The sequence below is a fragment of the Vanellus vanellus genome (assembly GCF_965231255.1).
Source record: "Vanellus vanellus genome assembly, chromosome: 9".
NCBI lineage: Eukaryota > Metazoa > Chordata > Aves > Charadriiformes > Charadriidae > Vanellus > Vanellus vanellus.
Genome location: NC_138914.1, coordinates 25,483,402 through 25,500,116, shown reverse-complemented (window position 1 = coordinate 25,500,116; position 16,715 = coordinate 25,483,402). Strand labels below are relative to the sequence as shown.

General features: G+C 42.8%; 1 protein-coding gene across 1 annotated transcript in view; it reads left to right on the top strand.

The window, feature by feature from the left end:
* The window catches only part of FGD3 (FYVE, RhoGEF and PH domain containing 3), a gene marked incomplete at its 5' end in the record, with an annotated part of 118,690 nt that overhangs the window by 85,085 nt on the left and 16,890 nt on the right, over positions 1-16,715 (top strand). The window contains 8 exons of the mRNA XM_082487893.1: positions 95-233; positions 1,094-1,152; positions 4,042-4,188; positions 4,738-4,830; positions 5,281-5,360; positions 5,793-5,823; positions 7,586-7,687; positions 12,680-12,742. Of these exons, the coding sequence (XP_082344019.1) occupies positions 95-233; positions 1,094-1,152; positions 4,042-4,188; positions 4,738-4,830; positions 5,281-5,360; positions 5,793-5,823; positions 7,586-7,687; positions 12,680-12,742 (714 nt within the window). The remainder of the gene's footprint in view (positions 1-94; positions 234-1,093; positions 1,153-4,041; positions 4,189-4,737; positions 4,831-5,280; positions 5,361-5,792; positions 5,824-7,585; positions 7,688-12,679; positions 12,743-16,715) is intronic.

Below are 16,715 nucleotides of genomic sequence, written 5' to 3'. Positions count from 1 at the left end.
CTCTAACTGTGTGTCAATTGTCATTTTTCATTGCTGTTTATCACCCAAGGCAGGAACAAAACCAACCCTTCCGTTTGTTTTCTCTTCATTACAGAAACAGGAGGTGTGTGGAAACCTGACATTGCAGCATCACATGCTTGAACCAGTGCAAAGGATTCCTCGTTATGAGCTTCTCCTAAAGGACTACTTAAAGAAACTTCCAGAAGAGTCTCCAGACAGGAAAGATGCTGAAAGTACATGTAAACTCCTCACTGTCTAATGAGCACAAAAAAGTCTTGGAGAGTTTTTTCTTCACATGTTCAGATACTTTCAACTAGGGATATGGTAGAAATGGAGATTTGAATTAATCAGTTTATTCCCAAGCATAGCTCAAAGAGATTTTGAATGCTTTTAGGGTAAAGAAGAAAAGGCTTGATATATCAGTTCCAGGAATGAAGGGAGCCTTGGCAAATAAACAATGACAAAATACTAAAGTTTGTAATGGTAGAACATCTGGCATTTTTATTTAATCCATTGTATGACCAAGGACAAATACAGGAGGACATCCTTGAAATAGCCATAGAAAGAAACTAAGAATGGTCTTAAATGTATACGTTTCCCTAGGACAGCAGGTTAGACTCTGTTAACACAAAGAAACGGGAGAAATGGACTTCTGTTGCTTGCTGGGAGTTTGTGATCTTGACCAAAACAGGGTTCATGTTACTGTAAGCACACAAACCCTGTTTTAGGAAAACAGTCTTAAAAACATGCTTGTGAAGATTTAAGTGAGACTTAAGTTAACTTTTTAGTAGGTCGATTCCTAGAAGGTGATTTTTTTTTTTTTTTTTTTTTTTTTTATCACTATGTGCTTTGGCTTGCTTAGACTTATAGGAGAGAAAGTTTAAACATTTAGGTGCACATGCAGAAGTGATTGTGTATATAACTGCTTATAAGCATTCCTTTTAGTAGTTTATGGAAGGCAAAAACATAGTCCTTGCTTTTGCAACAGCAGTTTTGCAGGAAAAACACTAATCAGGGAGATGAAAAGTAACCCCAAGCTGCTATTAACATATAATCCAGAGAATGCATAACAGTTGCTACCTTTTGTTTGCAGAATCGCTGGAGCTCATATCTACGGCAGCAAACCATTCGAATGCAGCCATCCGAAAGATGGTGAGTAGAAATTGCGTAATGGAACTGTGATCTGACTAAAGCGCTTGGTTGAACCAATTGCAGTGGGCTCACTAAAGGAGGCTGGGGAGAATTTTTAAATACAGTGAGTCAGACTTTAAACATCAGTTGGATATCTGAGTTCTCGTTATCATAAATGATCCTATTGCGGTTACCATGGGTTGATGGGCCTAAATTTCACTTTCCTTGTTCTAAGGACCCAATGGGTTGAAAAAGGAGGTCTTCGTAAAACTCAATATTTGCTTTTCATCAAAAAAAGTTGAACGTGTTCCAATTGGGTGCATTCATAAGGTGTTCTTGCAGATTTTCATACTATTTTTTTCAGTCCTACAGGACTACACCAGACTGGAGGTTGTTTTGGTTTGATTTTGGCTCATTTTAAATGCACAAAGTGTGCATTTACTGTGTGTCAGTAGCTTTGGGAAGCTATACTTCTAAAGCTGGGCAGTCTGAGACCGTGGAGACTTTGAACGTTAGCACGTTTTACATACGGAACAGCTAGTACATTACCATTAGAGTAAATGGACTTTATAGTTACAGATGTTATCCCTTTTTGTGCACCCAAGTGCTTCAGGAGCTTGTAGATGTAATAGACCTGAAATGCTACATATCAGGCTTAACACTCAGTGAGCGTTTGTGGGTACAAGGTTTACGTCCCCTTCCGTACCAGACACTTGCTTCCTTCTCCCTGCCGGCAGGGACACCATGAGACCACATTTCCTGTGGCTGCTACAGGGAAGTGACCGGCTGATGTCTGGGTATTTTCAGTATGTCTCAGTGAAACCCAGTTGTGAAACCATCTATTTCTATTTGAGTCTAGCGTGTCTAGGATATATTTTGGTGGAAATTTGTTCTGGTTTGAGGCCTTCAACAACTCCTCCACAAGTAGCAACTATTTTACCGGGGACTGTGTACAGTATCTCCACAGATGGCAGGAATAGGAACCCACCAGCCAGGTGCTTTTTTTGTTAGTACACAAAAACCTGTTAGTAAAAGCTGCTATAGTAATTTTGCATCCCCTCTTTATTGCTGATATTCTTATCAGGTTTACATCCTGATTATAGATTTAACTAAAGCCTCTAATCAGGCCACCTTATTGCATTGAATTCTTCCGTAATTAATATCCGAGTAAGAATTTCAGGTTTGACCTCGTGATTTCCCAACTCGCGCATCCCAGCAGGAGGTGGTGCAGGCGTGCGGGGCTGATGGGAAGCAATGCAGTGTGAGAGCTGCACTGTCCAGGTTGTGCATCACTGCGGAGCCCCGCAGGATGGCGCGAACAGATGCACAAGGTCAGAGCCTGACCGAAAGAAAAGCAAGAGCTGTAGCAAAATCTCCTGAAGTTAGTGGAGGTTTGAATTGATTGTTGGCCGCTTAGTCCTCTTGTGGTGTAGTAGAAGAAATAAATCATGCTTCCAAAGCTGACTTGTCCTAGAAGTGCAGATGTCCCTCAGGTTTTGGATATCTTAGTGTTCCAGTTTCTCCTTTAAAAAAAAAAAAAAAAGCTTGGTAAGTTCATTGGGTTTTGTTTGGTTTGGGTTGTTTTGGTTTTTTTTTTTTCCCTAATTAGTGGGATCTATTGCTCATCTGCCCATTTGGTGGAAAAGCTCTACTGCCTTAAGCAATTTGCTTATTTGGTTTTAGTCAACACTCCTTCTTGCCTTCCATTTAGTTTTGCAGTGTGTTTATTTTAATGATTTGGTTTTGTTTGGGGTTTTTTGGTAGGCTTTTTCGGTTATTCATTTCTTTAATCATTGGTCAGAAGAACTAATTAGGACAGGAACTGGTATGATGTGTATTTGTGGCGAAACTCAAGTCAAATGGGGGTAAACAAAGTATGTAAAGACCTGAAATTCCAGCTTAACCTATGAATAGGTTGAGGTATGATTTAGAGGTGTGTTTGGGCATATTTTGGGGTGTGCTTGCATAGATCTCCATCCTCACTTTCTGACCACTTGTGGACAGTGCCATTTGGAGCACATTGGTCCGGCTTGTGGTTGAAAGCCAAACCTTTCCAAGTGCTATAACTCAGTAGCCAAGATTTTCTTACTTTGATTTGTTGAAGCTGCTGCATTGCCTAATATAGCAGCTGCAAATGGGTGAGCTAGTTACCTTTATCCATTTGAATACCATGTAGAAGGACGTTAATATTTGGATGACTTAATATAAAGTAAAAACAGTGCTTTGCCGAAGAGAAGAAAGTAATCCCTTCGTAAAAAATTTTGACCAAACATAAGGATGCCTGAATGACATTAAAACTATATTTTAAGCATTTTGTCCTGGCCTATTTCACATTTTGCCTGCATAGGACTACAGCATTCCCCGTATGGCTGAGGTTCTAGACTTAGCTTAGAGATGCAGGATATGACCATGCTTCCTGATGGCTACCTACCTGCCGTTGTCTCAGCAATGATGCAAGAGGCAGAACTTCTCAGAAGCTGAGAAACTATCATACTGTAGCAGAAATCTTAGTCTGAAATGTGGGGTGGGAGCTGAGTTAATAAATTCAGACTTGGAACCAGTTTGGTAACATACTAGTCTCCAACTGGACCATTGATTTTACTGGACCTGATGCCATTGCTTCCAAAGATACATATTTATTGTTGAATAGGAATATCTAAAAATATCAAATAGATTGATCTCAAAATGTCGTTAAAATGGTAAAATCCATGTAAGACTCATGAGTGACTAGTACAGAGTGGGGAAGAGTATTGAAGACTATGGAACACGTAGTCATTAATTTTTGAAAATGCAAATCCTACTTTTTTACACTTAGCACAAAACTAATGATGTGGGTAATAGACCCAGTGGAATATATAATTTTTTTTTTTATTATTATTATTTAAATTGCTGGGGGTTTTGTATTTGCAGGAAAAGATGCACAAGCTTTTGGAAGTCTATGAGCGACTGGGTGGTGAGGAGGATATTGTTAACCCAGCCAATGAGCTCATTAAAGAGGGGCACATTCAGAAACTTTCAGCAAAGAACGGCACAGCACAGGATAGGTATTTATTCCTGGTGAGTATTTTTGTTGCTCTCTTTATTTTCAGAGCTGTGCCGTGAAACGGTACATTTCCATCTTCCTAATTTCAAATACAAAAGGCTTTCACCAACTGAGCCTGGCTACTCCTTCCTCTAAGCAGCAGTTTTCTCTTGATGCTTTTTCCTTGGGGATTGTCTTTCTTCTTCCACACTTGTGCTTTGCAGACAGCTTGTCAGGCCCAAAGGGGTCTTTTCCATTTTCCTCCTCAGAGGCTGCAGTTTTGCAAAGCACCCGAGGAGGTACCACCTTGCTGTGTAAAGAGGGGCCACTCTCACTGACGCTAAGAGAATAGTGCTCGTTTGCTTTCAAGGTGGTCAAATTGGTACAGGAGAGAGGGGAAGAAGGGAGAAGTGATTGGCTGGTGTGTTTCTGTCCATCCACTTCTTTCAAATAATGATATGTGAGCATAGCCTGCTCCTTAAATCTCTTCTTGGGAACTGCATCTTAGAGTAAAACACACCAGAGTCCTGAACTGTCGAAAAGCAGCATGTAATCCCTCAATTTAAAATCTGCCCTTGTTGCAGTTTAACAGCATGGTGCTATACTGTGTGCCAAAACTGAGGCTGATAGGCCAGAAGTTCAGCGTTCGAGAGAAGATGGACATTGCAGGACTGCAGGTTTGCATCTCTTCTTTTTCCCCGTTTTAATGCTTCCCCACTCGATAGCATCAGGTCCCCTCTGAATCAAAAAAATATAACAATGTAGAAATATAATAAAATTCTAAATTTCAGCTTTGGATTTCCTTTCTTGGAATTATAACAAGGTAATCATCCAAAGATGGATAAGAAAATGGTGACTCAACATGCTTTGATTGCAAGCCTTCCCCTGTCACAGGAACCACCTGTGACATCCCCCTACTGCTGTAGGGGATGAGTTGGTGATAAAGATGCAGAAGTTTTGTAGCAAGACGAGTCATTATGGAAATAATCCTTTGGTTTTTCTACCTCTGTACTGTATTCTGAGTGATCCTTTCGACTAAGTATTTCAAAGAATGAATATATTTATAAGTCATTAAAAATGACTGAAAGGCAATGGAGGCTAGTAAGAAGCTGACGTTCTTTTTACAGGTCCAAGAAATTGCCAAGCAAAATGTGGCTCATACATTTTCAATAACAGGAAAAAAGAGATCGCTGGAACTACAAGCCAGGTATGGTGCTTGTTCTGTCTGTCGAGGTTTGTGAATATTTCTGTAGAGGTTTATGATCTAGGGGATATGGCTGTGCTAGCATGGCATAGCTTTAAACCAGAAGATGAGCATCAGAGATGCTTAAGTTACATATGCAAGAGAATATGCTGGTCCTAAGACAGCGTGTGTTAAAGTGCTATGCTGATTGGCTTTATTGAATGCTTATGGTGTTCATAGCAGTGCTTGTAGGTTCCACTGTATTAATAATTCAAACATTCTTGGCATTTGTTTGACAGTAATTGAGATCAGTAATTATTAATACTGTTTATAAAATGGTGAATAACAAAGCTAAAATCTTGATGGATATAAAGCTATGAAGATGTGAATTGAATTTACTGAAAATATTGGCAGTAGAATTATGATGTTTTCTGTATTTTTCTTTTGTTTTAACAGGACAGAAGAGGAGAAGAGGGAATGGATTCAGGTTAATACAAAACCATTATGATATGGGTGGGAATCACCATGCAATCAGCACCTTCTGTTTTTAAAATTGTTTCGGGTTATAAATGAATGTGGCTGGCTGTGGAAGCTGAGTATTGCGGTCTGGTGAAGCTACTGATGGATAAATGTGGAACCGCAGCTGGGGTCCCACTGCTGACCCGCTGTCTCCAGGCCTTGCACAGAGGCTTTGAATGGGTTCCCCTTTCCTGCTGTCCTTGAGCCCAGTGAGAGCAGAGACTGAGGAGTCAGAGATTAGCCTTGTATATTCATAGAATCATTGAATGGTTTAGGTTGGAAGGGACCTTAGAGGTCATCCAGTTCCAACCCCCCTGCCCTGGGCAGGGACACCTCCCGCCAGACCAGGTTGCTCCAAGCCCCATCCAACCTGACCTTGAACACCTCCAGGGATGGGGCAGCCACAGCTTCTCTGGGCAGCCTGGGCCAGGGGCTCACCACCCTCAGAGGGAAAAATTTCTTCCTAATGTCTATTTTAAATCTCCCCTCTCCCAGTTCGAAGCCGTTCCCCTCATCCTATCATTACATGCCCTTCTAATAAGTCCCTTTCCAGCTTTTTTGTAGGCCCCCTTCACATACTGGAAAGCTGCTATAAGTTCTCCCTGGAGCCTTCTCTTCTCCAGGCTGAAAAACCCCAACTCTCTCAGCCTGTCCTCATAGCAGAGGTGCTTTGACCCTCAGATCATCTTTGTGGCCTCCTCTGGACTCGCTCCAACAGGTTCATGTCTTTCTTCTGTTGAGGGCTCCAGAGCTGGACACAATACTCCAGGTGTGGTCTCATGAGAGCAGAGCAGAGGGGCAGAATCCTCTACCTCGCCCTGCTGGCCATGTTGATTTTGATGCAGTCCAGGATACAGCTGGCCTTCTGGGCTGTGAGCGCACATTGCCGGCTCGTGTTGAGCTTCTCATCCCCCAGCACCCCTAAGTCTTTCTCCTCAGGGCTGCTTGCAATCTGTTCTCCGCCCAGCCTGTATTTGTGCTTCGGATTGCCTTGATCCACGTGCAGGTCCATGTCCTTTTTGTGTTGAGGGCTCCAGAGCTGGACGCAATACTCCAGGTGTGGTCTCATGAGAGCAGAGCAGAGGGGCAGAATCTCCTCCCTCGCCCTGCTGGCCACGCTGCTGGGGATGCAGTCCGGGATACAGTTGGCTTTCTGGGCTGTGATCACACATTGCCAGCTCATGTTGAGCTTCTTATCAACCAACACCACCAAGTCCTTCTCCTCAGGGCTGCTCTCAATCCATTCTCTGCCCAGCCTGGGTTTGTGTTTGGGATTGGCCTGGCCCACATGCAGGACCTTGCACGTGGCCTTGCTGAACTTCATGAGGTGCACATGGGCCCACTTCTCAAGCCTGTCCAGGTCCCTCTGGATGGCATCCCTTCCCTTCAATGTGTTGATTGCTTCACACAGTTTAGTGTTGTCATCAAACTTGCTGAGGGTGCACTCCATCCCAACATCCGTGTCACCATCAAAGATGTTAAACAGCTCCAGCTTATTCTTGCAGTCCAACTTGTAGACATGCTGTCTGACAGTAGTCTTCATTTTTAACTGAAACACTAGTGAGTTAACACTACCACTCGTAATTATTAAGGTTTTTAAGTTTCCATTTTATTTATTGAAGTTTAAGGGTTTTTCACTAAAATGATAATGTTAATCATTTTCCTATGAGAGAATTTTTCCAAGGCTGCTTTTGTGACGCTTTCCATCTTTGCTGGAATTTTTGTCTCAGGTCATTCAAGCCACAATTGAGAAGCACAAACAGAACAGTGAGACGTTTAGAGCTTTCAACAGCTCTTTTTCTCAAGAGGAGGAGCATATTCCTGATTCCTCAGTAAGTATGAGTGCTTAATTCTCCTTCTTGGCTCTAACAGTTTTACCAACAGCTAAACTAGACTTACACAGCTAACTTTAAAATAGTGTCGTCTTGTTCTTGATTTTTATATTACATTACGGTACAGTCGGCTCCATTTTTCTGGCTCTCAAGTGCATATCAGTCATAGTTACTCAACCATGCAGGTATGGAATAAATTACCCAGGGTAAATCAGTGCAAGAGGCCTATCAGTCATGTGTTCCAGAGTAGTGGCTCATTTAGCATAACAGGTGTAATTCTTCAGTGTTATGAGTGGTTGGCTGTCTGGAACGATGTTTGTGTGCCTGGGAGATTTTGTTCATTACCTTTCCCCATCTCCTGAGGAGATGCGTTTTGGGATTATTTCTTTTTTCTTATTTCACTAGTATTTAAAAAGTTTTAAAGAGTTGGAAGGAAATAGATGCATCTTAAAAGGATCTTTAAAATACTGTCTTGGAGATACTGAATGTATTTCAGAAAAAATACTCTTCAACTAAATAAGCAAAATAGTCTTGAAAGTTTCTTGTTTCTGTACAACTGTAATGTGTTACTCTATGCTGTTTGCTAGGAATTTTGTTTTGGAAGTATTCATGTGAGGTTGATAATAGTCTCCCTTCATTCGACTTGAAAATGATGGTGATGACCTTAGCCACAGTCGTTTGCTACAAGCTAAAGAGGAGAGGGCCTGGGAGAGGGAAATTTTTAGGAATTTTACGCAGAGCTGCCTGCGTGTTGGTGATGTCAGTGGCCAAACCTAGTAGGTCCTGGGAGCACAGGGAGAGAAGGTCCGTCTGCAGAGATTAAACTTGGGGATCTTTTTATCTTCCCCCTCCCCTGCCCTCCTAAACTTTTTTTTTTTTTTTGGTACCTAACCATTTTTGAACCTCTCCTTTCCCAGAGCTGATTTGGTGAGTCAATAATGCTGGATTTTTATCTGACTGATTTCCCAGGGGGCTCAGGAGAGATGTTAGATATTCCTTTCATCCCAGCATTAATCACAGACTGACAGCGGAGATCTTCACAAACCTCCCTGGAGTCTAGGATCCCGTTGCTGATAGCAGCCAGCAATGCACTGTTTTCAGAATATGCCATAGCTTCCCTGATCATGAACTATTTGTCAGCTAAAAATACTCAGAAAAAATTGTAAAACAATCAATTCGTGCCTATATTTCTAAGTTAACTCATAGCTGCCTTCAGAACCAGAATGCTCTTATCGAAAAAAATCTTTTGCTTATAAGGAAACTAATAAGCACATTTCTTTCTGTCTAATTAAGACACAGTGTCTGTTCAACTTCATTATTACTATTATTATCTCACTTTGTGAATTCCATTTTATTTTGTGTTTGTGTAGCCGCATGGTTATAGTCTACTGGTTCATAAAAGTCAAGCAGAGCAGAAGTCTGGTTTATCTCCTAGCGGTGATATTAATACAGTATGCACCTTAATTTCTTTTATGCCAGAATGCTAACCTGCTTTTTTAGGAGATTAGCTTATATATAATCAGTTTTGAAAACTGGTGTCATGGCTACATGTGGCAGAAATTGCTGTCAGTTATAAAGAGCTGAAGGTAGTTCTGTAAGGAAAACTAGCCAAATACTGAGAAGGTTCTTAGTAGCAATACGCTGCTGTAGGCAGCATCTACCATACATATCTTGTCATCATTATGGAATATTGGGCAGCATGCTCTAGAGGAAAAAATGACTATAATCTTCCTTTTTTTGCTCTCCTGAATCAAGAAATAGATATGCACTCATGGATTCCAGGCTGGATCTGTAACAGCCACTAGAAATTGGACTCTGGTTCTAATAAACGTGTAGAAAAAGAGCCAACTTGCTTTTCTCCCATCCTTGGCCATACATTTGATATGTTACAGTGCTTATGATTGGTTTCAGTTGCATGACCTCTGCGTGCCTTTGCACGCCATTCTTACCGTGCTTCTGTTTTCCCTGCTGACTTACATAAGTTCCTACAGACATTAAGGGCTGATCCTCAGCCTGTAATTTGCCTATGGAAGACTTGTGGTTTCTTGGAGGTGCAGAGATCTGACACTTGAGCTGATTCTTAAGATTATGCCCGTGCAATAATCTACAGCGTGACTATACTCTCACCTGTCAGGAGGTGAATATCCAGAGTCATTGCCAGTCAGTCCCCTGCAGGGTTATCCCTGCAGAGAAAAGACCTTTAAAGAAGTCTTTTTAGAAAGCTTCAGGGCCCCTTTGTGGCTCAGTTCCTTCAGAAAGAGGACACTCATTTCCCTGTTTTCCATTTTCATCTGCAGCACTTCAAGGCTATGTGAAGGGTTTTTGGTTGTTGTTGTTGTTTTTGTTTTTTTGTTTTTTTTTTTTTTTTTTAAAGCCATCTAAAAATGTTCCCACGGAAAAGGACCTCTCTTACATGGCTTGATCTCAGAAGCGTTGGAGGCTCGTGGTGTCGGGGAAGGACCCAGTTTGTGCATTATTAGAAGGCTGGCAAGGAAAAGCGCTGTAGAGAGCTGAGCTCTGCACAAGAGGCATCCCTAAGATTTGAGAGTTGGGAGTGCTTCTGTTAGTTAAATCATGACTTTTAGATCCCGTTAAATCATCGTTATTTCCTACCTCCGTTTCTGTTCCTCCCCCTAGCACTGGGGTAGTTCTGACAAGCATGTGAATAGCTGTCTTCCTCCATACCAAATCTTACACGCTTTGCCTGGTAACGGTAACATAAAGGGGAGAACTCTTTTCCAGGTGAAGAATAGAGGGTATTTGATTTTTAGCATGTTATTCCAAATAAATACTAAAAGGGCATGGGGATCTGAACAGGCAATTAGAGACGTTTACTCTTTGCCCTAAACTTGCTGGGGGCTTTCTCTTTGCTCTCCTTCAGACCCCGTTTTCCCTCCACGTTTTCCATTTCCTTTCCCAAGTCCTGTGTTGCAGCACACAGATGTCCTTTTACCTGGCAGAGGGGATCTAAATACCTGGGTTGATTAGGATTCCAGCAGAAAGAAAACCCCTTTCCACAGGACTGGGGAACAGATGATGTGAAGACCCTGGGGTTGCTGGGTTTTTGCGGAGGCAGAAATAGTTGGCTGGAGTTGAGTACATGATGCTTCCCTTTAATTAAGTGGCATTCCCTGGGGGTGGCAGAGCCTTAGCCCCAGGGGATGCATTATCTCCTTTGCTTGTTCTCAAGAGTCGATTGTATTAGTATATAAATAGATACAATTAGGTATCAGAATTAATAGATCTGCAATTTGGCAGCTTACTCAAAGCCACAGTTGAGGTTGTTTCCGATAACAGCGCTTTCAAATGGAATGGAGCTAGAGTGCAAAAATGCACTGCAGATTTGAGTAATCTCAAAATATGAGATGTCTAATTGGCAAAGGAAGAATGATCGGTGGCAATAACAGGAGAATTTATCATAAAGAGTCTAGTATTTTGAGAACCCCCTGTAAACTAAAAGCTCCCTGTAAGTTAATGACAGATGAGATGATATGATAGGCTAGGATGTAGCCTATGGTTTTGGTGTACATAAGCTTGTTATTTGCCCTCCATGTATTGAATACATATAGTATAATACATTTAGACACCAATTTGCATTTATTAAAATATTAAGAGATGTTGCAATTAAGAAAAACTTAACTGAGTATTATTTGATTGGAGTACATATTCTTCCTCAGGATCCACTGGCTACACGAAACATTTGCTCGTTTGGCTTGTAGGGCTCAAACGGAGTGGAGTATCACAGTATCACAGTATGCTAGGGATTGGAAGGGACCTCAAAAGATCATCTAGTCCAATCCCCCTGTCGGAGCAGGAACACCTAGATGAGGTTGCACAGGAAGGCGTCCAGCCGAGTTTTGAATGTCTCCAGAGAAGGAGACTCCACAACCTCCCTGGGCAGCCTGTTCCAGTGCTCTGTCACCCTCACTGAGAAGAAGTTTCTTCTCAAATTTAAGTGGAACCTCTTGTGTTCCAGCTTGAATCCATTACCCCTTGTCCTATCATTGGTTGCTACTGAGAAGAGCCTGGCTCCATCCTCATGACATTCCCCCTTTATATATTTATAAACGCTAATAAGATCACCCCTCAGTCTCCTCTTCTCCAAACTAGAGAGACCCAGCTCCCTCAGTCTTTCCTCATAAGGGAGATGCTCCACTCCCTTAATCATCTTAGTTGCCCTACGCTGGACTCTCTCCAGCAGCTCTCTGTCCTTCTTGAACTGAGGGGCCCAGAACTGGACACAATATTCCAGATGCGGTCTCACCAGGGCAGAGTAGAGGGGAAGGAGGACCTCTCTCGATCTACTAACCACCCCCCTTCTAATACGGCCCAGGATGCCATTGGCCTTCTTGGCCACAAGGGCACAGTGCTGGCTCATGGTCATCCTGCTGTCCACCAGGACCCCAGGTCCCTTTCCTCTACACTGCTCTCTAACAGGTAGCTCCCCATCCTATACTGGAACCTGGGGTTGTTTCTGCCCAGACGTAGGACCCTACACTTTCCCTTGTTGTATAAGTTATTCCCTGCCCAAATCTCCAGCCTGTCCAAGTCTCTCTGGATGGCAGCACAGCCCTCTGGCGTGTCAGCCACTCCTCCTAGCTTAGTGTCATCAGCAAACTTGCTGATAGTACAGTCAATTCCCTCATCTAAATTCCAAAGAGTAATTCCAGGAGTAATTCCAGGAGTAATTCCAAACCTGCGGGTTTGCTCGCTGCGGTGCTGTGGGGGCCTGGCAGGTGCTGCAGCGAGGAGCAGGCTCAGCAGCGCAGCGCCGGCTGTGAAGTCACCCGCTTCGTAGTCAGCTCAGTGTTTGAGAGTGGCTGAGTACGCGTATAATTAGAGTGTATACACAAGCAAACAGTTGAGGGGCTAAAAGCAAATGATGCCATGTTCTCTTTGTCAGTATTTTAATATATTTTAGGAAGAGTGCCCATGTTAAATTTGTTCTGTGGTCCATGCTGAAGTTGTTCTCTGTCATTCTGTTTCCCTCAGATAGCCAGCACCAGCTCGGTGGAATCCATGCCAGGAGCAGACAGCGGCGGCGCGTTCGGAGGGGTAAGTCATTTGAAGCTAATACTTTTGGTAGAGCAAGGCGGAGTGTGTTTCTTTTGTACCGGGGGGAAAAAAAAATCAGAGATACTTCAGTATATCGGTGTATAGTCTGCTGTCTGTTGATGCAGCTGTGCTGTCCTGAACGTCTTGGCTAAGTTGCACCCACAGCTACTTGCAGAGTTTGCACCATCAGTGAATTTAAATCCCCCCTATTCCGGCTACGTGCTGCACTTGTGGGGGAACCGAGTTATGGGGAACCAAGTTACGGGGAACCTCGCCTGAGGGAAGTCGCTTGTTACATTTGTAGTGGGGGGGGGTGGGGTGTATTGTGTTTTTTGTTTGTTTGTTTTAAAATTCTGATGAGGAGCTACACTGTGGGGAGGAGGACAAAGAGGGACAAGGAAACCTGGCTGGTTAGTACTGTTCTGTTGTGTAATTCAAGATTTCATCTCCGGAACCAAATTTCGATTAACACTTCTTTCATAGTGTACTTTTCATGTTTCTGCCAATGCAGAGGAGATGATGGTACTTTCATACCTCTCTGGCCTGTAAGTGATTGGCTGCTGCAAAAGCAAAATAGACTTTTAAAGATATTTTTTATTTTGCTTTGTACAATGTCTGTGACTGCTGCTGAGTCAAACCAGAGGTTTTGAGTCCTTAATAACGTCTAATTTTTAGCATTCTTATCTCTCCCTTTCAAAACATCTTCTGAGAATAACAGATTTTCAGGAAATGCCTTTGGGTCAGCTGAGTTTACTGAAAAAAAAAACAAAAACACCAAGAAAAAATAACAACTAAAAAAAAACCCTATCTGATGAGACGTACTGTAGGATACTATGTATTAGCATGACCTTTTTTAGTAACAAAGGATCCACTTAGTCTTCCAGTCCTCTGGCCGAGCTTGTTGACATACTGGTAGAGTTTACAGAGCATCAATGAAAAGCTGTTAAACAGACAGCCACCTGACCTATGCAAACAAGAGCTTATTAAAATTAAGTGCTTGTAATTAATGTACTCCTTGCTGTTTATTGTTTTTTCGCACCTCATATTTTCCCTAAGCAATTTTTTATTTATTTGGAGTCAGTTTTGTGATTAGCGCCCCTGTTCCTTGAGTTACAGGCGCTATAGTGAGCTGGCTACTTAACGAAAAAGATGCTTTGTATGGTATTTAAAAACAAACACATAAAAATTTCTGTTGGTCTTAAGTTTCTTAGCGAAATGTAAATTTTAGTTGTAATTAAGTAAAAATGTGAATCTTTTTAGTTGATTATGAATAGTTGTGATTTGCATCGTATAGCTTGACACATTAAGTAATTTTCCTTAAGTTGTGTATTTAGAGAAAAAAATTAATTCCTGAGATAGAAATAAAAATGGAGTTGATCAAAACCATGAAGCTAAAAATAGCCAAAATTGCGTATTACTGATTCTGGGATTTCATTCTGCTGTACTGTAGCAAATGTATATATAACATCAGCATGAGCAACGAGTTCACGTGCTAGTTGCAGCTTTAGAAAATACTAACTTTTAATGATGACATTCCTTCAGAAACGTCTCAGTGAGTGCACAAGCGAGTACATTCTGTGCTTGACAGCTTCCACCTGCAAACCACTTGGTGGTAGTGGTGGTCAGCAAACTGCTGTCTCCTTCCTCTGGTGCTGCTGAGCCTGCTGAAGAGGTTGCTGGGGTTTTCTTCAGTGCCGCACATTAGCATCACCAGACAGCGAAAACCTGGTGCAGGAAGTATCATCTGCTTGCTCTACAGCATTGTGGTAACTGTTGACTGCACTGCACTGCTTAGCGCCGTTTACGCTAAACCTTCTGTGTGCACAAGGAGCGTACAAGCCAGTGGAAAGTGGTCCTGCGTGTAATCTTGCATATAATGACAGTGGCCTTCAGAGAAACAAACTAAACAATTTTGCTGGATTGCGAAGTACAAAATATACTATATAATTTAAATTGATCTCTCACGTATATTCAGTATTTGCGGAAGCACCTGCTGATGTTCTGCCCCATTGCAGGTGTCTCCAAATATGTAATTTGTAAATGGAAAATACACAGCTGTATAAGCATAATAAGAAGAAAAAGATTTGACATGCCTTTGTTGCTTGTGTATCTGCCCATATGAGAGTCCCATCAGACTATTGCGTCAAGGCTTAATGTCTACCTCCTGGCCCAGACAGAATGAAATCATAGACTCATAGAATGGTTTAGGTTGGAAGGGACCTTAGAGGTCATCCAGTTCCAACCCCCCTGCCCTGGGCAGGGACGCCTCCCACCAGTCCAGGTTGCTCCAAGCCCCGTCCAACCTGGCCTTGAACACCTCCAGGGATGGGGCAGCCGCAGCTTCTCTGGGCAAACTGTGCCAGGGGCTCACCACCCTCAGAGGGAAAAATTTCTTCCTAATGTCATTTTAAATCTCCCCTCTCCCAGTTTGAAGCCATTCCCCCTCGTTCAATCACTACATGCCCTTCTAATAAGTCTTTCTCCAGCTTTCGTGTAGGCCCCTTTCAGGTACTGGAAAGCAGCTATAAGGTCTCCCCAGAACCTTCTCTTCTCCAGGCTGAACCACCCCAACTCTCTCAGCCTGTCCTCATAGCAGAGGGGCTCCAACCCTCAGATGATCTTTGTGGCCTCCTCTGGACCCATTCTAACAGGTCCATGTCCTTTTTAAGTTGAGGGCTCCAGAGCTGGACGCAATACTCCAGGTGTGGTCTCATGAGAGCAGAGCAGAGGGGCAGAATCCTCTCCCTCGCCCTGCTGGCCACAGCTTCTTTTGATGCAGCCCAGGATACAGTTGGCTTTCTGGGCTGTGAGCGCACATTGCCGGCTCATGTTGAGCTTCTCATCCCCCAGCACCCCTAAGTCTTTCTCCTCAGGAATGCTTGCAATCTGTTCTCCGCCCAGCCTGTATTTGTGCTTCAGATTGCCCTGATCCACGTGCAGGACTCTGCACTTGACCGTTTTGAACTTCATGAGGTTTGCACAGCCCACTTCTCAAGCCTGTCCTCGTCCTCTGGATGGCATCCCTTCCCTCCAGCGTGTCAACTGCACCACACAGCTTGGTGTTGTCAGCAAACTTGCTAAGGGTGCGCTCCATCCCAACATCCATGTCACTAACAAAGACATTAAACAGCACCAGTCCCAGTACCGAGCCCTGAGGAGCACCACTTGTCACTGCTCGCCACCTGGACATGAAGCTATTGACTGACACTCTTTGAGTGCAACTGTCCAGCCAGTTCATTACCCACCAAGTGGTCCATCTGTCAAATTTAGAGACCAGAATGTCGTGTGGAATGGTGTTAAATATATAGCAAGTAATAAATAACAGAACAAGGATGTCCTGATCCCATTGGTTTTCCTGCTGTTCCTACCAGCTCTTTGGTGTTTCTTCCCTGCTTTTCAGAAGCAAGTGGAGGCTCCAGTGGTTCACTACTGATGGGATGTCCACTTTCCTACACGCGCCAGCCACAGGCCTTCACCTTGCCAGTCACTTAGCTCTAGGCATGAGGAGTACCTATCATTGGGGTAGACGTTCTTTTTCCACTGTAATTTTAAAGTTGGAGGAAACTGTCAAGGTTTAGAGAGTTAAATGCAGCTCTAGAGTAAAAGCAGATTAGTGGTCAGAACAGCTCAGTCTGAACGAAGTTATTGTAGATCCTGGCTCTGAACAGATTCCATGCAAGTGTTTTTTCCTGTCGGACTCACTAGCTTCAAAACAGAGCTGGGTACACCAAGAAAGATGAGAAATACAACAATTATTCAAGTGCTTTATTATCAAGATACTCCAGTTGAAACTACGGGAGCTTAGTATGAGCTTCCCTCTTAACATACATCACCAGTAAATAACGCAGCTTGTGTTGTAAAGGACACAGTTGCAAAGTGACTGTTCAATTTATCTTTGATGAACAAGGTTTGTGAATTATGATGCATGTCCTTGTTTTCTACAAAAACCTTTTTGTTCCCGTGGTGTATAGTT